The sequence below is a fragment of the Octodon degus genome, unplaced genomic scaffold (assembly GCF_000260255.1).
Source record: "Octodon degus isolate 3935 unplaced genomic scaffold, OctDeg1.0 scaffold00004, whole genome shotgun sequence".
Lineage (NCBI taxonomy): Eukaryota > Metazoa > Chordata > Mammalia > Rodentia > Octodontidae > Octodon > Octodon degus.
Window position 1 is genome coordinate 16,101,896 of NW_004524580.1, and position 24,245 is coordinate 16,126,140.

The following is a 24,245-nucleotide window of genomic DNA, read 5'->3' on the forward strand; positions in this document are numbered from 1 at the left end:
CGTATTACAGAAACCATACAAAGGTGATTCCAGGAGAAAAGGCCACCCCAGCTCTAAGAAATATTAGACATTTCCATGGCCATTTTATATCATTTTCCAGTGGATTTGAGACAGCTTTAGTTGTAAGTAATAGGCACTGAATCCAAAAGATTACGTTAACTTGTTAAATTCTCTAAGAATACTTTATGTCTTCTTTCAACCTGACATAAGCATACTTTATGTGGAGGCAAATTTCTTATTCAGATGTTGCTGCTTGTAATTTATCCATATGAACTCTATAATGATACTGATGTTGAATTTGAAGATTCAACTTGATAACTTTGTATTAAGTCTGAAGCCGCTGGTAAGGCATTAAAAAGATGGATTGTTTTTTTGTATGAAACTAGTACTTCATGACTTCCTATTTTCTTCATACACTAATTAGAGTACATTTATTTTTTCATGTCTCTACCTAATATAGGTACTGACTAATGACTGTAGATTTCTGATTGTAAGCACAGTGCTTTAAAAAATTCTTTTACTGTAATAATTTCAGGAGCGGAATTTCACCTTTTACTTGCATAAATGAAGGACATCTACGTGAAGAGCCAAAGGCTCCACTCTACACTAGGATGAATTTCAGGTAACGTTCTGGATGATTGCAGGGTCACACTCTGATCTGACTGTGGAATACTGAATGATGGATGCCTACACAGCAGTTCTTTCTTATCTGAACTCTTAATCCGTATGCAGAGCAAATAATGTCTCATTAAGCAATCTTCCAATGGACAGGTTTTAAGGAAGAAAACATTTTTTCTTTACTTATTATTTCATAACTGTAAAAAGAGCATATGTACAGAAAGAGATAATGAAAAAATGAAAGTACTAGTAATATTTTCCTTTGTTCTCTTTATCATAATGTTTACCTGTGATTGTGCTTCACTCATACTGAGGCTGACAAAATTCAGTTTTCTTTCTCCTGATCCATGTTCTTGAATAAAGTTTTCAGTCAAATTCAGATCCTCAGTGGTTAATCCTACATATAGAACAACAAATTAGGGCTGCTCAAATAGCTCTGAGGATTAAAGCACCTGCTTAGGCAGACGCAGGGGCCAGGGTTTTGATCGTGGGTGTGCTGAACCGGGCATGCAGTGCTGCCCTGACCCAGGGTGTGCTGAGAAGGCAATGGAGACTGCGCGTGGTGGTGTGCACCTGTAATCCTAGCACTTGAGAGGCTGAAAACTAGGAGGATCACTATGAGTCCCATCTGTGTAGCGAGACCCTGTAGGCCATGTACTAAGTACATTAAAAAAAAAAAGTAATTTTTACTACCATCATGCTTTCTTAAAAACTAGAATCAATTTTATGCCAAGTAGCCGGTGGAGTATTTCCAAAATCTTTGATTCACATGTAATTCTTATAACCTTCTTTCTGACACAGCTCACTTTTAGTAAGCTGTAAATAATTTAAGAAGCCCAAATTGGATTTCATCTTCTCTATCATTCTTTGTCCACTGTATATTAAAAGAACTGACAAGTACTAAAAGAGTACAAAAACACATTCAAATCAAGAATCACAAAATATGAGTAATCCGGATACTAAGTTATAAAGCTAGATTAAACTGAATTAAATTTTGAAGCTTCATTTCAGTAGGGCTTTTTTTTTCTTTTTTTTGAGACAAGGTCTCACTGTGGTTCAGACTGGCCTTGAACTCACTATGTAGCCTGTGCTGGCCACAAACTTGCACCAATCCTCCTGCTTCAACCTCTTGAGTGCTGGGACTGAAAGTCCGCACCACCATGCTAGGCTACAAGATTTCTGATGTGGCATAGAAATCATAGTGCTAAAATCCATAGTGTTCCAACATTCATAAATATTGTATGGACTTGGATCCAGGTTTAAAAAAATGTGACCTCTTTATAATCCTCCAAAAATGCACTGCAACAACTATTATAAAACTTCACACTAAATAAGATAAACAATTTATATATAATAAAATATTACTTTCATTTGGTAAAGAATAATTTATAAAGTTTTCATTGTGCAATCCTTAAACAAGGGAAAATATTAACATAACAACTGCTATATTTATTATTAAAGATAGACTATAAATTTTTCAAAGCTCCCTGATTCTACTCTTTTTCAACTTGCTTCAGATTCACATGTGAACTCAATATACTGTTATTTCTTGTTTCGCAAGCTATTTTTCTTCATTAGCCTTCGAATAGACTACAACAAAAGAGCAAAAGCATCTCCAACATACAAAAAATTTCAGATCCACACAATTTATTTTCAAATGATTCTTTTAAAGGTATGCAATAACTTAAAATACCTGAAGTTGTACTTCTTTTTCCTCTTTCCTGAGCCATCTGACGAATTTTTCTTTTCAGATCAAGTCTTTCTTCCTCTAGACTTTCGATCTGCAAAGCAATAAATTATTAGTAGTTCTCTTTAGTTCAAACATTAAATAACCAATTGAGCACCACACTTGCCTCTTTCAAAAGAATCTGGTTTTCAGCTCTGTACTGCTGCTGTTTTAAGCGTTTACTATTCCTAAATTCAGTTAAATCAATCATTGTCTTCGGTTCAAGGCCTACAATAAAAAGCAATACAATGAAAAATTTAAAAATATTTAAATGAACTTTATATGTCAAAAAGCAACAAGTTATAATTCACTTAGCTTATATTCATTAACGAATGGAGTACTTTTGTGTAAAAATTTTCCAAACATTTAACTGTAACAAAAAATGTATCATAATTGTTATGAAAATCTGTCTTTTTCAAGCCAGTCTGCATTAAGGGTGCTATAATGAATGAAGAACAGAAAGTTTAAAACAGACTTGGGTTCAATTCCCACTTTTAATTTATAATGAAGTCATAGGGATAACATTGTATTTACTTTGGCCTGTCATAATAATAAAGTTCCTCTAAACAGTGCAGTGCCTGATACAGTGATCATTTTTAATATTAACACAAAAATCAATGAACTATCAACATTAATCTGATGCTCCCAAGCGACCTGTCTCCTAATCTGCTCTAAGAGGCTTAGCAGCATAAGCGCCTGCGTGGCAAGCACAAGTCCTGAGTTTGATTCTCAGTATCAAAAAAAAAAAAAAAAAAAGAGCTAGCCTCTGAAAACCACATTATCAAAATTGTCTCAAGTAACAAACCAAGACAAAGACTTTTAAATAGAAAATCTGGCATTTGTGAAACCTGTCTAGATTAGTCAGAAGTAACCTTTAGAATCTTCCAGATTCCTGTCCATGAACTAATCATTCAAAATAACCAGACGATTGATCTGAAATCCTAGTATAATCCTAAATCTTAGCAAAACACTTTTCACAAATAATTAATCTCTATAAAATATTTGTTTTGCCTTCCTCTATAGAAAAAGTCTGCAGGTGTTCACTTTACCTCTAAGAAAGCATTAAGTGATATCTACCAAACATCACAAAATTAGTATTTAGTACTTAGAACTGTATTTTTATTTTAAACAAATTAGATTCAACAGTTATAACATTTAAACCAGCAGTATTAAGTGATGACTAGTGAAATCAATATATGATTTCTACAACCATGTTTACATAACTTCTTAGGATCAATGGAATTCTTCAAATATTCAAGTAAAACTTAAGCATTCTCAATTATAACAGTCAAAAGTATTTTAATGTTCTTAAAAGGTGTGAATAGAATTTATAAATGCCTTCAAGAATTCATCTGAAATGAAGTATTTTGCAAAGGAATAAATCACACAGGGTCTTCCTTTGGGTGGACAAAAAAATAAAGGTTAAAACACTAAAACAAACTATAAAAACTTTTAAAGACGCAGCTATTACTGAACAGATACGAGGCCTGAATATGCAGTGGCCCAGTCCTCTCTGCCCAACGCCAGGAAATCTACCTCCGCATCACGGCAGATCTACAGCTGTCCTCACTGTTGTTACTGAAGAAACATTTACTTAAAAATAATAAACACAGCAAAAGTAAATAAGAAAGAACTGAAACACCTGAGAAAAGTATAACCTTAAAAGACAGCTTACCCATTTGCTCTCTCAGTGCCTCATTTTCGTCAAGGAAATCATTGATCTTCATCTCAACTTTATTGATTTCCTTAGTCAATACTTCAATCTCTCGATCTCTTATTTTGATTTGGTTTTTACAATTCTTTATTTCAATAACAGCATCTTCTAAACCATACACTCCCTAAAAAGTACCCAACATAATATCTCATTGCACTGAATAAAATCCACAAATTTATTGGCTTATTAATCTTACAATAAACATATACATACAATTTATATGGTATGTACATACAAGAGCTTCTATAAATTTTGATTTCTTTAACCTATACTTAAAAACATAAAAAATATACTCTAAAGGTTTTTGTTGTGCTTTTACAGGTGAAATCTACTAACACTAATGACTGAATATGGAACAGCTGAAAATTCCCAGTATGTTATTCTAATGGTAAACTGACTCAGATTGTGCAGATAAAATACTTAATGAAACATACAAAAAAAATCAAAAGTGAATCACCAATACATACTGAGTTGCCTGCCTTATTTGTAGTGAGATTTAAGAGAAAATACAAATACAAAGTAGACTGTGCTGATACAGTAAGGGACAAAATGTCCCAATTTTAGCAAACAGGCCAGTGGTGTCACACCTACACGATGGCCCAAAGCACATAGAGCACAAGCATCTAATCCTGCTGCCTCATCAAAGCTGCTTAAGTGGATACAATGATCTGACCAAACGTTTGAAAATAATTATCACATCAAAAAAATGAATGCTCAAAAGTTTGAATAGTTTAATAATTAGGATATAATTTAACAAGAAACTCAATAGTGTTTTTTACATAGTACATAGTAAATAACACAGGGTCATCTGAGTGGCAAAAATAAATATAAGCTTCTTGACCGACAAGATAAAAATACATACCGATTCATAATCTTTTAATCGCTTTAGAGCCTCAATTAATTCTTTATCCTTTTCTCTAGCATCTCCCTCTGCTAGCTCAGCTGTCCTCTCAGCCTCTTTAGTTTTCTCTTCTAAAATTTGCAACTTTGACTGAATTTTCATATAATGTGTCTGTTGAGAAAGAGTTGAAGCACCTATAAGATAGGCATAAAAATAATGAGTGAATCGTGATCGGTCTTTTAAAGAGGGGTTTCAATGTGAGGACAGACGGAGTACGTCACTTAAAAAGCATGGTCCACACTCTCTTCCTTCTGTGTCTTAGAAATTATTTGCTCCATAGAACCACCTGTTTGACTCACCCTTAGTGCCTCTTGAAATCTGTTTTCCACCAGCCCAGCCCCAGCCCCTCAGAGAAGCTTTGGTGTCACTATCTAAATTACAATCCTACAAACTCACTATTTCTCATCCAGGTCTTTTTTTCACCTTTAGATATAATAAACAAATCTATGAATCTCTCATGAATAGTTCTGCTAGGATTCTCTTCTGTACCCACAGCATGAGGTGCGACAGACGTAGCAAGACTGACATGGAGAGGGCTTGATGGCCAGCAAAGCGAGGGTAGGCCCGGTGCCCAGAATTAGCTTAAGGAGAACACGATGAGACCTTGATTAGGGTAAGATTAATTCAAGTGTTAAGTTCGGAAAATTGACTGCAATGCTGATACTCTGATTAAAATGTTATTCTCTCCCATCTTTGTTAACTAGGAAAGAGCAGTTAAATAAAAAGAATTGTATTTCCATTTCCATTTTTTATACACTCAACCTAATAAGTGTTAATGTAATTTTGTTTTCCTATTTGTCTCTCTCTTTTTTTTCCTTTGTTTTTTATAAGACAGGGTCTCCCTACCGAGTTCCCTACCTGGGCTTGAACTCCCTGAGTAGCCCAGGCTGGCCCTATACTCCCAGCAATCCTCCTGCCTCCACCTCACAAATACTAAGATGACAGGTGTGTGCCAGAACACACAGCAGATTTTTCATCAGAGACAAAACAAGAGAAAAAATCTTGTCATTTATAAATTTAAATGTAATACTAATATAAGCATAATAATATTCACAAATTTAAGTATAACACATTTAAAAATATAGCACAATAATTTACAAATTTAAGCATAAAAGTAAAACAAGCATAGTATCTTACATAATTTTAGAAAATATGATAAAATTGAAATGGAGAATATACCTCATACAATTCCAAGAAAAATTATATATGTGTGTACATACATTTATATACATGTATATATACAGTAACTGTACACTTAGGAAATATACTACCTTTGTTTCTTTGGAGCTCATTTTTCAGATCCTCTATAATAAATGTATTTTTTTCCATTTCTTTTGTATATTGTTCTACCTGTTCAGTAAGCATCTTAATTTGATTGTCTCGGTCTTGTATACCCTATAAAATATTTTAAAATATCACATATCCCTCCATGATTATCAACATACAATTTCAAGGTAATGAAAAAAGTATTTTTTAACAACGCTACAGAAAATGCTTTTTTGTGGGTAAAACTACATCTTTTATATTTTGTATACCTCGAGTTCATGACACAATGTTAAGTTCAGTGGTATCATTTCATGTTAGCCTGTACTTTCTATTTTACTCAACTAAGCCTCTGTCTCATCAGTCTCTCATTCAGAAATGCTCCTCTTTATAATTCTTCTGATTTCCCCAATATTCCTCAAATTTTATTCTTTCTTATAGACTATTAAGTAGAAAGAACACAGGTAATGAAGTGTGGCTTCTCCTTGAATATATGTATTTTAGCAAATACAAGATCTGTAAGTAGTAACTGAAACTAAAACAATGCTTTTAGTTGCTTTCACATTTTATAGGTTATGTCAAGACTAAGCTAGGGGCTGGAAAGATAGTTCAGCAGACTAAGTGCCTGCTTAGGCAAGGACAGGGACGGGGACTCAATCCCTGGTGTGGCAGCTGAGTGAGCCCTTGAAGCCAGGGCGTAGTGGCACATTTGGATAATCCCAGAGCTGGGAGGCCAAAAACAAGAGGATCACTATAAGTACGAGCTGCACGGTGACACTATAACAACGATATATGTTAAAACAAAAAAAGGACTAAGATATATCTTAATAAGAGTTTTAAAATATTCTAAAACCTGAAAAATTTTTATTTTATTTTAGGCTGGCTGAGCCTGCCCAGAGGGCGTGGCTGGTATGGCATGTTGTGTCAGGGATCGAACTGCCATCCCCTGCATGTGCCTACATTTGCCTAAGCAGGAGCTAGTAAGAAAATTCAAATATTATACACCCAGTAATGGAAGCCCCTAAATTTATGGAACACATGATATAATAAATAAGATACATCAGATTCTCAATTTTTAAAAACCAGACTTTAGAAAGGTTTTTACCTGCTGTAGAGCCATAATATTACTTTTATCAGCATCAAGCTGGGCATTTTTAAGTTTCTCCTTTAGATTATGTAACATCTGCTGATATTCAATAATTTCATCATCTTTAGAAGACAAAATTAACTAGAAATAAAGCAAATGAGATATGACACATAAAGAGTAATAAATCATTCTTCATCTATAGTAAATAATATATCATTAGAATATTAAAGAAAAGCAGAATGCTGGAGAGATAGCTCAGTAGAATAAGCGCCTGCCTCGCAAGTACAGGGTCTTAAATTCAATCCCCAGTACCGAAAAAAAAAAAAAAAATCAAGTTTTGGCTGGCCCAATACCTCAGTGGATTAAAACACTTGCAAGCAGGCGCAGGGTCCAGGGTTTGAGCCCTGAGCCTGCCCTGCTGGCCCTGGCCCCAGGGTGCACTGAGATGGCAATTGAAACTGGGCGTGGTGGTGCACACCTGTAATCCCAGCTCTTGGGAGACTGTAAACAGGTGGATCACTCCATGTCCAATCTAGCAGTGAGACCCTGAACACCCTGTAGACTCTTCCCTAAAAAAATACAAAAAAAAAAAAAAAAAAAAAAAAAAAAAAAAAAAAAAAAAAAAAAAAAAAAAAAAAAAAAGAAAGAAAAAAAAAGCAAAGCAAAGCAGAAAGACGTAGGCAAGTTGGTGCATGCCTGTAATGCCAATACTCATAATGCTTAAGGAGGATTTTAGGGCTTTTTCACAATTGTGGAACTTGTTGAGGTTACAGAGTGATGAGGGAAAAAAAAGAGGTAGAGCTGAAATTTCCAAGTCATTCTAAGAGATCACTTGCATTATTTCCTTACCCAGTTTATTTGAAAGCTATTCAATAACAAGCTAGGAAAGCCATATAGAACAGTACAGTGCTTTTTTTTAACAATAAACTAAAAAAGACTAATAAAAATTTATTCACTAGTATAAGGTCTTTAAACAAAAGTAAGACAAAAATGTAAATCTAAAGTATAAAATGAAAAAGATATTATATCGATTGAGAAAAGTACCTTCCATTCTTCTACTTTGGCATTAACAGCTACCATGATTGGATCATCTTCTTCATTTTTTGCTTTCAGAAGATCTGTAAGCTCCTGTACCTAAAATGCAACAATTATTTCAAGAACTAATATAAATTGGTATGATAAAAATATAATTATTACATATGCATATTTATGTACACATACACATTTATAGATGCATCACATTTATCATATATTGGCAGTCTTTAAAGATAACATTAATAGTGTCTGCATCTTTATTCATTCTGAGTAACTATTAAGCCAAATATTCAAATGCTTCAAAACTAAACGCTGATGTAATGTCGCAAGTATTAATATCCTACACCAGGCCTGAGATGATAGGTTTGTCAAAACATGGGCACACTTCAGGCCACATGTACCAGGCATACATGAAACACAAATGAGTTTAATATTCAGACTTAGACCTTATCCCCAAGCTATCTCATTTGCACACTGCAAAATCTGAATAAATTCAAATTGTGAAACGCTTCTGTCCCTAAACATTTCAAATAAGGGATAGCTAACCTGCCATAATCATCTTTCATTATAGAGACTATATTTTTACATTACTCTTCATTTTAAACAAGTTCAATCCTATATAAACAGTTAACAATACTGGTTTCTAATACATTCAAAGCATATTTATTTTCAAATTCACTATTTTCAGGGTCAGGGATATAGCTCAGTGGCACATTGTCGGCCTGGCAAGCATGAGGTCATGAGTTCGATTCCTGGTTTAAAAAAAAAAAAAAGTAAAATTTTGAGTAGTAAACCCCCATAATTAGGAGCTTTGTAAAACTGCTATCTATGCATTCAATCAGGTACATTTATACACTCTAGATAGCAAGAATTACAAGACGCTTGGGAGGAGATCAAAGAGACAAATATATCAACATGACAACATATTATAGTACTAAAATAGAGAAACAAAATCATTATCTTAGAAAATTAAAGCTTTTTCTAAGTTCAAACAAATAATAATGAAACAATATGAAGCTGGAGTACATAAGTCATTGGGACAGTTTTCTTACTTGAAGTCGATATTGATCATTTTCCTTTTTTAACTGGTCCATAATACTATCTGTCTGATGCACAACGGTTTTCATCCTATTATACTCATCAGTCATCTTTTCCATTTCCTGAACAGACTCTTCCAGATTTTTTCTCATTTCTTGATTCTGAACTTCAATTTTCTCGTTAGCTTCTGTTAAAGTCTAAAAAAATTGCATAGACAGTAATTTTTAAGAAACTAAAATTTCTATAAAAATTAAATAGAATTATAAGTATCCAATGGATAAAAAAATTGTTTATAGACTTCAACGATGAACTGGCATCAGCAAATTAAAACAAACTGGATATCAAGAAAATTATATAAAAAATCTCAGCTAATGTAACATCCAAGATAGGCATTCATGAAAAGAGTAAGAACTTGCAACTTCAAAGATACAATTTACTTCAAGTCTTCAAAGTAATAATGCAGCATTTAAAGATCATTTCTCTGAACCGGCTTTTGCTCATTTTACCTGAATTTCATCCAGATATTGAACAAGCTCATAGTTTTTTTTAGACAGCTGTGATCGGTAATCACTATCTTCTCCTCTTCTGGACAGAAGCGATTCCTTTTGAGAATCTATTTGCTTCTGGTAGTCAATAATATCCTGACGAAGCTGTTCATTCTGAAAATCCCAACACAATATTGCTCAGAAACTATGAGGAATAACAAAACTGCACCTTTTAATTAGTGCTTTCACAACGTATCTTTTACATTCCCAGTTTCACTACCCTCTAATCCTCACCTTTTTCTTTAGACGTTTGTTCTCCAGAAAAGAACACGAGAAAGGTAATTAGAAATGAGAAAAGCAACACATAATTAAAAATAATAGTTAGAAATTAAAACAAAAACAAAGAAATTTTAGGAGACTGAAGCATGCTGTTTTGAATAAAGGAAGAACAAAAAACAAAGAACATTTTGATGCTGGAAAGAATGCCTAGTAGGGTAAATGATGCACAAATATTATTTGGCTCAGAAAGCAAATAATCAGAGTATGTAAGATTTCACAAGAAATAGGAACTTCAAAAGAATGATGGATAAAAGAACAGAAATTCAGTCACACATTCCATTACAATTAGAAAAGTCGTTTACGTAATAAAAAGCTAGATTTACCTACATAGTTAAGAAATACATGTAGTCCTTAATAGCATCACATTTTATTTTCTATTTTTATGAGACAAACATCATACCATAAAATCAGCTAGTTTAAACACTGGTCACTTAGAAGATTCCAATACTGGTTACGTATAGATTTATATAAACTTATTTGGCAAGTATTTTTGTTGGAATACCACAAATACGAAATGTTTCACTAACCTCTCTTCTTAATTTGCTGTTTTCATTTTCTGCCTCCTCATTTCGAAGAGCCAACTAAAACAATAAAAAATAAACAAAATACAGCAGTGTTTCCATATAAACCCTGGTTTTCAGCTTGTTGATTTAAACTATAAATCTTCTAGACAGAGACTTAACTACTAAGGACTTTATGTCTATCTAAAACATAAATAACACAAAATATGGATTAGAAAAGACAAAACAGGCATAGTTTAAAAGATTTAAAAGCTATACACAAAAATCCAAACAATAAAAAAAATAGAATATAAATGAATTTTCCCTTATCACAAAAAGAGTCCCTAATAAAATGAGTGGTCTTTGGTACAAGATTCTGGTATTCTGTGGTTCTTTCAGGCGGTAGCTGGATAACTCTCCACTCTCACTGAACACTGGGTTACTCAGAAACATACACAGCATACCACAAACGTTTAAACAATTCAAACTGAAATCAGTGTGGCCTAGGTTTATACACTATGTCCATCAATTTCTAGTAAAGCATGAAAAAAGCATTAAGCATCTCCTAAATTCAGTTTTTTCACTTTAAATGTTGACAAAAAATTAAATAAGATGCTTAGAGTCCTTAACAAAATGCTGAGTAGAATAGCAAAAAAAAAAAAAAAAAAAAAAAAAAAAAAAAACCACGCACCAAGCCTGCCATCTTCTTCACATGTAAGCGATTTCCTTTCTATTTTGTTTCCTTAAGCAAATACTGGAGATTTCCTCGCACCACTTAAGAACTCTGGTGGACTCTGGGCAGGGTGTGAGACTCTGGTAAGCTCTGACCTTCCTCAGCCCTCAGCGCACAGGTATAGAGTTTCTGCTGGTGCAGGTCCAAACATTTAAGAACTTAGGAGGACTCTGCGTGGCCTGTGGGATGCAGGAGAGCTGCAATCTGTGGGTCCAGCACAAGCAGCTGCAGGGGTTTCCTGGAGTCATTTAAGAACTCTGAGGGGCTCTGGGCGGCCTGGGGAACTCCGTCTCAGTGATTACTGGGAGCTTCAGAAATGCCAAAATGCAGGAGCAAAAGACAATCCTTCAGCTCACCGAAAGCAATCCAGCAGTCAAAGACATGCAAGAACTTGAAATCTCTGAAATGTTAGCAAATGAAGTAAAGAAAACAAGTCTATAAGACTATAGAAGAAATAAAATCAGAAATAAACTCTCAGGTCCAAAAAGAAAGCACAAAAATCATGAAAGAATTGCTCAGCACAGCTAAAGAAGACATAGACAGAAAAACGGAATAAAAAATGATGGGAACACTGAACAATACAGGAAAGAATCAGAATGCATGAAACATTCAGATAGCCCAGAAGTTAATAATTCCACTAAAGCTGGCAAAAGGGCTTGAATGAAGCTGAAGATTGATTTTCAGTAGAAGACAGTGTTGCAGCTGATGAACATGAAATTTTAAGAGTCCCACTGCATTCTCAATTAGAAAATTTTAATGAGAGAAGACAACCACCTAATACTTAAGCATTTAGTGTTACTGATGTTCTTTTCCCTTAGGTTCTCAAGTATCTCATTCTTGATGGCTTTCCTTCCAAGCATCTCTCCCTATAATTGTTTAGGTATTGCTCAGACACCCGTATCACTAGCCTTCTGTAACATCTGTGATAATCCAAAAATCCTGATCAACTGCCTCATGCCATGGTGGGAAATCTATGGCATGAATGCTGCAGCAATCTGTATTAAAAGTTCTAAAAAGTTTGCCAGATCCTGGCGTAGGGACTCTCAAAAAGGTAGATACACAGGTATCATTCTGAGTATACCCTCAAGGACCTCAAACTCAATGTGTGAAAACTGAAATAATAATCTCAGACTTCTCAGTTTCATTTGCCTGCCTTCTTAGCGATATTAATCTGTCTATCCAATGGCCAACCCACACAATGAGGTATACTCTTCGTTCTTCCCTCTCCTCTGACAATTAGTCATATACAGTTAACACTTGCATCTCTCCTACATGTCTAGGCCTCTTATCCCATCTGTCAGCACTTTAATTAGACCATCATTAGCATTTCCCTGGATTAACACAGATATCTCATAACTAGGTCTGGCCCTTTAATCCACTCTACAAAGCAGATCTATAAAGAATAGGTCTGATCATGATAACCTTGTGTTCTTTGTATCCTTCCAGGTAAAGAAAATGTTCCTTGGGAATTGCACCACCCCGCAAGCTTATTTCTCTAGAGGATAAAAAAATACTAAAGCTGGGAAGAGAGGACAGGACAGTTATTAAGAGACCATACTCTTACATAAGACAGTCCAAATTCAAATCCTGGCTTTACCACTTACCAGCTGTGTGACCACGAGCAATCCCTTACACTTTCTATGTCTCTTAATAGCTTCACCTGTAGCACAGTACAAGTACTCCTGTCTCATGTGGTAAGTATCAAGTGAGAATAATGAATTAATGCATGGAAGTGCCTGGCACACAGTAAAGACTATGGAAGCTGCTTCGTCTATATGTACTACAGCCAAAATGAGTAACTGCTGGTCCTGAAAACACCATAATATCTCTTACCTCTAGGTCTCAGCAAATGCTGTCTCCCTATCCAGAATGCTCACTCCTTAAGCTGCCACACACATTCTCATTCCTGCTGCCACACTAACTCCTACCTTAGGTCTCAGTCTTTAGACTGATTCCTGAATCTCAAAACTGATATGAGGATCCTTCCCACAGCATTCCACAGTATTCTTACACTCTTATGTTTGATAGAGACCACGATAAAGTGCGTTGAGCAGGATTTAAAATGAATTAAGTGGCTTCCTATATGACTTGTCTGTCCCAGGCCCCTTGCTCGGAGAGCAGTAGCAGTCACAGTACGTGAACCTTTGTGAATCCCTGCTCCCGGCAGGTGCCCGTATCAGCCTCGACTCCGTGACAGCTCAATGGGCAGGACAAGGCCACAGCCAGGGACACCTGTCTCTGACTCAAATTTACTAGATGGAGACTATAGCTGCAGCCCTTTCATACCTGCTCTCAACCCGGAGACTCGACAGTTCTCCTAACTGGCAAAATGCAGTACTTGGGGAAGTCTTTGAACTGACTCCCAAGTCCTGCTCAGTTACTGTGCGTGCCTCAGTATCCCCTTTTGCTTGAAAACCAAATAAATATGGGCCTGGCAGATAAATTCTTTGTTCAGCCTCTACAGAATCTCAAATTCTGTAAGAGAGTTTTGATTCTCCTCGAGACCTAAAATCACACATGTGATTCTTTTTGATTTTTAATTTTTAGTGTATTTAGTACAGGGTCTACATGGTCTCACTACACAGATCCAACTCATAGTGATCCTCCTGTTTTCAGCCTCCCAAATGCTAGGATTACAGGCAAGTGCGCCATCATACCCAGTCTAAATTGCCTGTGCCCTGGGGGCAGGGCTGGCATGGCACCCTGGGATCGAACCCCAGTCCCTGCATCTTCCTAAGCCGGTGCTTTAATCTGCTGAGCTATCTGGCTGGCCCATACTACTTGATTTTTTTTATTTAAGACATTCACCATCCACTTGTTTAGGAGGTAACAGACTGTGACATATGTTCTCCCAATGTACCGCACTATTTCATATTATGTTTATGACTGATTATGAATAGATTTGAGAACCAGAAAGTACCTATTGCACCCCTAGTAATTAGCAGTCCTTGATATGCACTAAACATACAATAAATAAGGTTTGCCCAAGCAACCTCCACCTATATTTAATCTCCTAGAATCTGGAAATCTATGTAGGTAACATCCCACTTTTCCAAATCTTCTACATACATAAATACATTAATATGACTATATATAATGTTTTTACTCAAAATCAACTAGGATAGTAAAAAATTATTTATGAATACCTAATTTGTTCATACCAATATTCAAGATCAAAGTATCAATTTTATGTAATTCTAACGTACTCAGAAAAATATGCATCCAAATATAAATGATTAATTTCCAAGCTACATTCACTAGAAGTACTTAACGTACTTTATTTTAAAGATAAGGGCAGGATTGGGTCAGCCAGATAGCTCAGTGGATTAAAGCGCCAGCTTAGGCAAACGCAGAGGCTGAGATGACCAATGAGACTGGGAATGGTGGCAAGCACCTGCAATCCCAGCACTTGGAAGGCTGAAAAACAGGAAGGATCACTATGAGTCCAATCTGTGTAGTGAGACCCTGTACTAAATACATTAAAAAAAAAAAAAAAAAAGATGAGGGTAGGCTATAGCTCAGTAGCAAAACACCTGTCTGGCAAGCACAAGGTTCTGAGTTTGATTCTCAATAGCAAAAACAATAAAATAAAGATGACAGAATAAAATAAACAATACTACAATAATATAAAATTGAGACAAATATAGCTTACTCAACGCAGAGCATAAAGTAGACACTGTTATCAATGAATGTACTCTATAAGACCATCTTAATGTGAACAGTTAAGATTTGCTGAAGAACATGAGCCTTACTTGTTCATTAACTTTCTTCTCCTTATTCAGTTCCTTTTCTATGTCCTCCAGTTCTCTGTCTTTTTGTTCCAATTGCTTTTCAAGTTGGCGAATTTCATCACGTAAAAACCTAGTGTCCCTTCCTCCTGCAGACTGCTGAGCCATCTTAAAGTGAAAAACCAAAGCATAAATTAGTTCCATTAAATTGAGAGGTTAAATGGAATCAACAAGCAAATAACTATCTTTATTTAAAGTTTTTACTATGCTTCAACACCAACTGTTTAAAATTATACACTTAAGGACTACTTTAAAAAATAATCTAGTATAAGTTTTAGTACACAGGCTTACAAACGTTTAGCTTTCCCAGAACCAGTGAGCTCTAAACAACTAACTGCTAATCCCTCAGACTCCCTCAGAACCACTCAGGCAACCAATCTTGATGTCTCTACCTATTCATCTTTCTTCATCATCACTTCAGGCACTGCCCTACCTTGTTTCTCTCTAGCAACTGCCTGGTGAAGGAATCAACCTAACTTAATAAACCACTTATCACATAAATGTTCTCTGAAAGTGTTTGTTTGAAATTTTCCCAGCAGAAAACAAGACCACCCAAGTTCAAAAAGAATCAGGACTGGAACTCAAATGCATCTGACTCCAGACTCATAATGCTCTCATCCCTTCTCTATCTCATTTCAAACTTTACCTGAAATCCTCAGAATTCAACCCCCCCCCACTGTTACTTTTTATCAAATCATCTCATCTTCAATCTTGCAATTTTGAACCACTAGACCTAAGCCACATACCTTTCTGCACACATCCACTTTTACTTCTGTTCTATTAAAAAGGAAGAGAGCCTTCCTCCTTCCAAAGGCTAAGCCCTGTGGATCACATTCCTTCCTTCCTTCTCAGGAATCTCATGGATTTAGTTTCTTGACAATAAACTCACATTTTAGCCTTCGGCTTTGTAAAAAAGTACTTTACTTAACTACATCCTTCAACCATTACTCCTCAATTATCCACCCCTCCTCTAGACTTACATCTGTCTAGCTGTTAAGGGTTTTATCTTGTTTGCAATTGAAATACTTAATCCTTAGCAGAAAGCAAAGCACATGAAAAGTATGTAGCATACTGACCAAATATAACTGAGCACACAACATCATTCTTGTGATCTTTCAACACAATAACAAAAATTAAAAGTAATTCCAAATAAAATAAGAGACAAATACAAAAGGACATACCTCCAGCTCATTTTCTAGTTTCATTACTTTCGTTTTGAGTTGATTTTCTATTTTTAAAAAAGCCAAATATTTCAATTGGTTAGATCTACTTCAAAAGATTAAAATAAATCAATAAAACACCAAAATTAACTCAAGACTGTATCATGATTCTAATAATAAGATAACATAAAAGTGATCACTACATACCAGATCCATGAAATCAGAATTCTAGAAATGTCTTTTGAAATAAATTGAATACACACATTTTATAGACCAGGTTAAATATAATTTTCTATTGCTTTACAATAAATGGAATTTGTGAGCACCACAGTAAACTTTTTTCAAGCCACTTACCAAATTTTGCTTGTTCTTCTCCTGCTTTCTCAACTTCTTCCAAAGCTAGCTCTACTTCTTGAGCTTTCATCTAAACATTAACAGAAAAAAGCCATATTTATATACCTTTACCCTTTTATATGAACACTAAAAATAAAAAATTTATTTTACTTCTATGCCAATCTAATAGCGATGGTGTCATAAGTAAACATTCAGTTATTACTTACTGAATGAATAAATGATTTTCTTCCTGGATGCAATACCTTCTAGGTTTGCAAACATCTGAAACACTTTTTTTCCCTTCAAATCTTATATCCAGCGTTACTATTACTGAACTCTTTGTAATGTCTTTACTACGGTACTTCTTTCTATTCCACTTGTTAATACGCTATTCCATAAATTTACATTTCAACTTCTTTCGAATGTTTTGGCTAATCAGCTGCAATTCCCTTCCATCTGTTTTATGGAAGAGACCCAGTTTTGCCTTGCTACAACATATTTTTGTATATATGAATTATGGTTCAAAAACTTCTACTGGCTTCTCAGTTGTAGAAAGCATAAATACATCTTTAAGGCCCTTAGTGAGCTATCTGAAACTCCTGTTTCAATATTGCTTTTTATCTACCACCTGCTATAAAATTTCTGCATTTTTTGTTCTAATGCAAATAAGTCCTACCCTTTATGATAACCACGGATCTAGAAAATCCTTTCAGCATCTTACCAGTGCCCTGCATTGAATTTAACACTACTATTCAATCTTCCTGGTTTACGAAAACTTTCCAGTTGGCTTAAATCACTTCCCCGCTCCTCTACCCTGGAATCTTTAACAGCTGCCATGGTTTAAACATATCTATTGTATTTTTCCTACACATTTCTTTTAGGAGTTTTACAGTAAAAACTAGTTATGTTTTGCACACTACAACTCTGAATTCACATGTGAAGTTAACCTCTTGAGTGGTAATCTAGATATTATCAAGCACTTTCCTAGAAATTACCTTATATAAAAATATACTTTAAAATTTCCTCTAAGAATCCAACTTACTATTAAAATCTACCACAAACAAACCTTCATTAATGATTGAGTAATCCTGAAAAGATGTATCACATTTTCTTGATTTTCATTTTTTAGGTCATTTACTTCCACCTACGTAAACAAAAAAAGCAACTATTTTATAATCTTTAATCAAAACGTAAGAACTACTCCAGTAGCAACTCGAATGATACTTGCACATACGTATAAATATCTGTATCTTATCAATCAAGTACCTTGGATAAGGAAATCAATAAATTCTCGGCCAGTTCTTCCTGACGAGGTAGTTCATCTGGGTCAACTTTGATTAGTTCCTTCAAGTTTATATTGGGCGGCATCTTGAGTCCTTTTACTCTGTTCCACCTACTGTAACAGACCAGGTGGGTATCAGCATGCTTACGGTAAATATTACTGTGTTTACAGTATCTTTATGCCTAAGATTAAAGAGCTTTAGCTCCTTCAGCACTAGGCAGATACGTGGACAAAATATCCTTGATCAAAATTAGAGCACACAGCACAGACCATCACACTGTACCAGCTAAATAAAATAGGGCGATTTGTTTGCTAAGATTTACGCAGCTCAAAACTAAGCTTCTGAATTCGCGCACAAACACTTGATAAGGGAGGACACGAGGGCCATCCGGAGGACTGGAAATGATCCCTGATTCTCGGGAACAGAACTGTTTTTGTTTTGGAAGTGTGCAAGTGAAAGACAGAAATGGAGAATGTTTTGCAGAGGAAACCAGGGCTGCAGCGACACCGCGCAGGATCGGGGTGCAGGACCAGGAGGGGCGGAAGGACAGGCTGCTGCGTCTGGGCCTCGGGCGGCTCAGGCTGAAGCACCTGCGGGAGGAAAGACGCGCCGCTCCCGCTGACCACGTCCACCCACTTAGACCACGCCTGGCGACAGCGGCCGTCCCACCTCTACCGCAAACACCACGCTGCGCCCGGCCGCCGTCCTGACCGCTGCCCAGCACTCTTCCACGCCGACTCTGCGTCCCGCCAAGTCGCGAGCGGGTAAAAGCGGCGGCGGCTGCTAGGCGACACCATTCCCCACCCAGCCAAAGCGGAAGTGAGGTCCCGGATGCCAGGCAAGACTACATTTCACGACAATACGTCCTGCTTCACGTTTACAATTCCTTTCGGGGCTCTGGACGAAATTAAAGACTAAGTAAAGGCGTGCGGCCAACGAGGACTCAAATTCCCAGAGTGCAATTCTGTCTTGCAGCTGTGCATGCTGGGAACTGAAGTCCTAAGGGACGGCGGGAGGGCGTTCCCGGCGTGCAGTGCGGGTGCCTGCGACTCTTCGGGAGAGGCCGGAGAGCGACCCGGAGGCGCGAGCTGTGGCGGCGGAGGCGCGCCTGAGCTGGCGGCTCGTGCGAGCTAGAACATGACTGTGGCTTCGGCGGTGTCACTCGCTGGGCCGCCCTTCCAGAGCTTGTCCTAAGCCGTCCGCGGGGGGTCCCTTCCCAGGTGAGGTCGGAGGAATGGCGGGATGTGGGCGCGGCTTTGCGAGTCTGCAGCCCGGGGGACTGGCGAGCCGGGCCGGGCTGGACCGCGGGAGGACCGCACCCCCTGCTCCTGGACGCGGGCCGGGGCGGCGAGGCAGCGCCCCCGGGGCGACGGAGTTTCTGCCCCGGTGGAAACCGGCTGGGCGTCCCGGCCGCGGATTGCGGGCGAGGGAAGGATCGGGAAGGGCCGCGCCGGCCACCCGCCCGCCCGCCCGCAGCGCGGAGAGGAGGCTGGGGAAGCCGGAGCGGGGCCGGGCCGCGGGGACGCCGCAGGCCCGCGCTGTCACCTCCTCCGAGGCCAGAGGGCCTTGGCTCCCCTCGCTTCGCTCCGCTGTTGTCAACCGTTCTTCACCACTGAGTAACTTTCCTAGGGTGCTGGGGGGTGCACATGGAAGCGACGTTTCCAGCTGTGGGCCGTGCCTCTTACCTTAGGTCTGATCTGTACAATTCTATTTGGCAGTAAATTTTTCTTTCGAAAATAGTTTTCAGAACTACGGTATTAGGTAATAGAGCTTGTAAGAAACAAGTACTGATCTTGTGAGATAAACTTAAAAGACTTTATTCCTTTCCTGAAAGATTCTGTGACCTAATGTTCGTCATCTCATTTATTCTTCACCACAATCCCGTGCAATGGGTGCTGGCGATGCCTTCCTTTTCCGTCTCAGGGAATTGACTGCGTGTGATAACAGAACTTCTGGGCTGCAGGTCGGCTGTACTGCCGCCTCAGACATCCTGGAAACTAGTAACAGTGAAGGACTTGCTCTGCAGTTTGTTCTATTAAAATTTTAAAATTCAAAGTTTATAACTTTCTTTAATCATGGTTTTGAGTTAAAAGATTTCTCACCGTCAGTGTTTTTAATTTAGAACTCAGCAGAGAATGGCAAAGATGAAATTTAGTATTTCTTGAGCACGTATTATGTCATACAATACTGTTTCACTGCTGTGTATTTCATGTTTAGTTTTTTATTTTTATTTATTTGTTTATTTATATTTTTTTGCGGAACCGCGGATTGAACTCAGGCCCTTGCACTTGCCAGAGAAGTGCTTATTCCACTGAGCCATCTCCCCGGCCCCTCATGTTTAGTTTTTTAACTGTAGCATTTTGTTTCTTGTTTTTTCATTTATTTTGCATTTACTTTTATTTGTACTGAATATTTCTACCCCTACTTCCCTCACTTTCTTTGTATTTCTTAGCAACCCAAGATACTTGGTCTTGTCTGATCTAATGGTAAATTTTATTTGCATTTTATAAAAATGAGAATAAAGTCAGAAAAGTTAAATAGGTTTCTAACACTAGTGCAGTCCTGACTCAAACAAGAATTGCTTAAATGTTATTCTTTAGTCCTAACAGTATTACTGAGCCACACACTGATGGACACTGGGGATATAGTAGAAAATAAGTTACCCATGGGTTTCGCTCTTTATGCTTTGTAATTAGTGTCTGTGAACCAGGAAATTTGCCTCGGGTTCTAGTTCATTAATTCAAGATCTAATTTTGAGAAAAAAAAGCTCAAACACTCTGTTATTGTTAGATTCTCTGCATCAGCCAATTTTCATTAAGAGATGAATTTGTGATCATTTTATAAATATGTTTAATAGGATCAGTTCCCTGGACTGGCCTTATTTATCCTTTTAGGAACAATTTTACCTAACTAAAATCTCTTCCTTGGATAGTGTTGCCTTTTATAATTACTGTCTGTTTTCTGTATCAATTTATGTTTGGTAGAGGAAACTTCCTTTTCTTTGACTTATCAAGAAAATGAATTGTAACTTAGTTTTCTAGCCTTTAAAATAAAGCATGACCATAAGTAATTTAGTATCTACTGTGAATAGTAAAGGTTTTCTTTAACCTTGCTTTCAGGGAAAGAATGAGCATGCAACAAGCAGATACTTGTCTTTCTTCAACATGAAGAGACTAGAAAAATTAGTAGGAGTCAAGGTGAATACAGACTTGCAACTGCTGGCCACAGTTTTACAAACATTTATTTTTCATTTTAGTTTTTTTTTCAATGATCTTTATTTTTATTTGTACATATTCACTGTACACAGTGATTCATTGCGGGGAATTTTTTGTGTGTAACAAAGCTTAATTCTTTGTCAGTCTCCTTCCCCACTCTTCTGTCTTTCCTCTTTCTTCTTCTTAGTCCCCTTCCATTTGCAAAAGATCTATCTGTCTCTGTTTCCTATCACAAATTTTAAAAAAGTAAGTTATGATATATTGATATGAAAATGCAGAGATCATAATGAATATGTCCCAGAAAGTTGAACTGGAAGGACTTCCTAGGCTAACTATTTCTAAATCATACAAAGTTTTTCCATGGGTTTACCTTTTCTACAGTTACATTGCTAGTTATTAAAAAAGTTCATCTCTCAATACATTTGTATTTGGAGGAATTGTTTTTTTATGTTTCTGTAATGCTGTCTTCATTGATGAATGGTCTTCAGTTGCATTTGAATTTTATAGACATTTTTATTAGTAAATAATCAGTCATCCCAACCAACTTGTATTCTATGCATCTGAATGTACTTGTGTGCCTAGAAAAAAATAGGTATTTTTACCACTAACAACACTGGCCTGCTTTGTATTTATATTCTTAGCAATCCAGTGCAATTACTATTGCTAATTGTAACCCCTGTGCATGCTGTCTCCCATTATCGACAGTGTTTGACTCTTTTCTCCTCCCCCTATACCTTGCATGTGCTTCTTGGACAGAGCCTAAGATGACGCCACAGCTGCGTTTATGACATGCAACAGGACTGGCCCTCTCTTTTTTTCATATTAGTTCCTTGGGGAATCTTTTAAAAACTCTGTTATTCTGTCTTTGTATATAATCCTTTCCATGTCACTTTTAGATGCTTTACTACACTGCTTGATAATTAAAAAAAAAAAAAATGCAGAAACTGATTGCAAACAGAAAAGGGCTTGTTCATTGAGTCTTTCTCTCTTGCTGCCCTGGGGTCACCATTTCAAGAAGCCCAGACTAGGGGCTGGTGAGATAGCTTGGCCGTCTAAAGTGCTTGCTTAGGCAGGCTCAGGGACCACAACTGGACCGCATGCCACAGGAGACCCGCCCCTAGGACAGGCTGAGCTGGCCAGAGACCTAGTGTGCTGGCTGGGAGTGGGGTACTCCTGTAATTCTTGTGCTGAGGAGGCTGAAGACAAGAGGATCACTATGAGTTGAAACTGCATAGTGAGACCCTGTAACAACCAAATACGTTAAAAAATAAATAAATAAATAAATAAAAAGCCCAGACTATCTTATTAAGAGCTGTGACTGTGAGTAGCAGAGATTGGTTTTCAAAGCAAATGCCTCTACTCTGAAAATATCCAGCCATGGTGGGGGTGGGGGTGGGGCAGAGCTGCTCCTGGTGTCTTAGCAGCAGGAAAGCAGAGAAAGTGAAGAAGAAAAGAACAGAAGTGGAAAAAAAGAAAAAAATTCTAGTGTTAGTAAAAAACGATTTTATTCCTGTTCTTTTTCTTTTTTAAAATCCTTTGTTTGTAGTGTTGTAAAATAATATCCGTGCCTAATAGGAGAAGTCCTATAAATATCTACACAGACTTAGTTGTCTTTTTTTTTTTTTTTTTTTTTTAACTATTGCTAGGAATTAGACCAAGTTTATACCCTGGCCACATCCCCAATGACCTAGCTCCCCCTAAGCAGATCCAACCTCATATCAGCAAGTCAGCTATAAAATCATCAGTGTCATCAGCGGACTAGCCTACTGATAACTGCCAACCCCATGATCCAGTCACCTTTCAAATGTGAAGGCACCTAGAACTATAACAACTCCCAGGTTCTCATAAACACTCTAGTGCTACTTATAAACTAGGCTAAATTCTCATACTTTTCAACTGAAAATCCTAAATCAGAAATGTATAGTCAATAATTTGTTATATGCTATATATTATTATACATTTTAAATTACATTATGAAACTAGTTTGTCCATCTCCAGTATATTAGATTCTGTAAATATTGCAAATATTGAAAGTCATATATATGTGTATATATATATATATATATATATATGTACTTGTGTGTGTTTATTGTTTCTAAGCATAATTTAATACATTAAAGCCGAAGGTTCAGTTTACTTTTTCTTTCATTAATTTTAAAACTCCTTATTGTTAAAACATCTGGTCAGACAACCAGTTTGTCACCAAAAGGGAATTGATATCACTATGTTGGGGACCTGAGGTTATGTTATGGGAAAGAGGTGCCTGGCCTATCTACACAATGTGATTTTTATCTGCACAGTGATGGATGCCTGAGGGGTTTTTTTTTTTTTTTTAGTTTTTTAAATTACAGCTTATATGTAAATGTACTTTATATATGTCTGTATAGGTATAGACGTGATTTGAGTGTATATTACATTAATTATTTACCACAATGTGTTTAAATATAGCAGGTAATTCTAGTAATCCTACCTTCTTGGGCCCATCATACCTTTTTGACCCCCCGTCATGGAATGGTTGGCAGACCTGCTCGCATGGTTCATTCTGGAGATTTCTTTTATTGCTATCTAATGCTGGATCCTAGTCCCTAATTTCATTGTCTTTCTGCTTTTTAGTTATATCACTTCACTGGAAACCCTCTTTTTTTAAATTTCTTAAAAGGACATTGAAAGTATATATTTAAAGCCTTGAATGCCTTAAAATATTTTTATTATACTTTCGTATTTGGGAAAAATTTGATTTAGGAATATAAAACTTGGAATTGGAATTCACTGTTTCCCAGAAATTTGGAGCATTGTTCTTCTTGATGTTTTCCTCATGCTACATAGTGTTGGTAAAAATAATAATAATAATTTGTTTGAATTCCAAATTATTTTTAGAACCTTCTGTTTTAATTGTTGTAAAATTTTATAGCATCCTGTCCCTAAAGAAAGCTGGAAAGTTGAAACATAAACTATGTAGGCAGACTTTTATTTTTATTTATTTGTTTTATTTATTTATTTGTAGTACCGGAGATTGAACTCAGGACC

General features: G+C 36.7%; 2 protein-coding genes across 3 annotated transcripts in view; one reads left to right on the forward strand and one right to left on the reverse strand.

The window, feature by feature from the left end:
- The window catches only part of Cep290 (centrosomal protein 290), an 84,166-nt gene extending 65,365 nt beyond the window's left edge, over window positions 1–18,801 (reverse strand). Inside the window, exons 1-17 of one of the 2 annotated variants that reach the window (XM_023716284.1) lie at window positions 18,673–18,801; window positions 17,987–18,113; window positions 17,787–17,864; window positions 16,742–16,811; window positions 16,409–16,455; window positions 15,192–15,335; window positions 10,734–10,787; window positions 9,889–10,041; window positions 9,397–9,579; window positions 8,354–8,443; window positions 7,328–7,450; window positions 6,231–6,354; window positions 4,921–5,093; window positions 4,020–4,182; window positions 2,472–2,572; window positions 2,312–2,399; window positions 906–1,015 (exon numbers count right to left, since the gene is read on the reverse strand). In XM_023716284.1, the coding sequence (XP_023572052.1) occupies window positions 906–1,015; window positions 2,312–2,399; window positions 2,472–2,572; window positions 4,020–4,182; window positions 4,921–5,093; window positions 6,231–6,354; window positions 7,328–7,450; window positions 8,354–8,443; window positions 9,397–9,579; window positions 9,889–10,041; window positions 10,734–10,787; window positions 15,192–15,335; window positions 16,409–16,455; window positions 16,742–16,811; window positions 17,787–17,864; window positions 17,987–18,088 (1,803 nt within the window). In that variant the 5' untranslated portion in view covers window positions 18,089–18,113; window positions 18,673–18,801. Of the gene's footprint in view, window positions 1–905; window positions 1,016–2,311; window positions 2,400–2,471; window positions 2,573–4,019; window positions 4,183–4,920; window positions 5,094–6,230; window positions 6,355–7,327; window positions 7,451–8,353; window positions 8,444–9,396; window positions 9,580–9,888; window positions 10,042–10,733; window positions 10,788–15,191; window positions 15,336–16,408; window positions 16,456–16,741; window positions 16,812–17,786; window positions 17,865–17,986; window positions 18,117–18,672 lie in introns of both variants that reach the window. The other variant, XM_023716282.1, reaches the window with a different exon arrangement.
- Window positions 18,802–19,032: 231 nt separating this feature from the next.
- Tmtc3 (transmembrane and tetratricopeptide repeat containing 3) overlaps window positions 19,033–24,245 on the forward strand; it is a 57,455-nt gene continuing 52,242 nt past the window's right edge. Inside the window, exon 1 of the mRNA XM_004623772.2 lies at window positions 19,033–19,225. The gene's annotated coding sequence lies outside the window, so the exon portion shown is untranslated. The remainder of the gene's footprint in view (window positions 19,226–24,245) is intronic.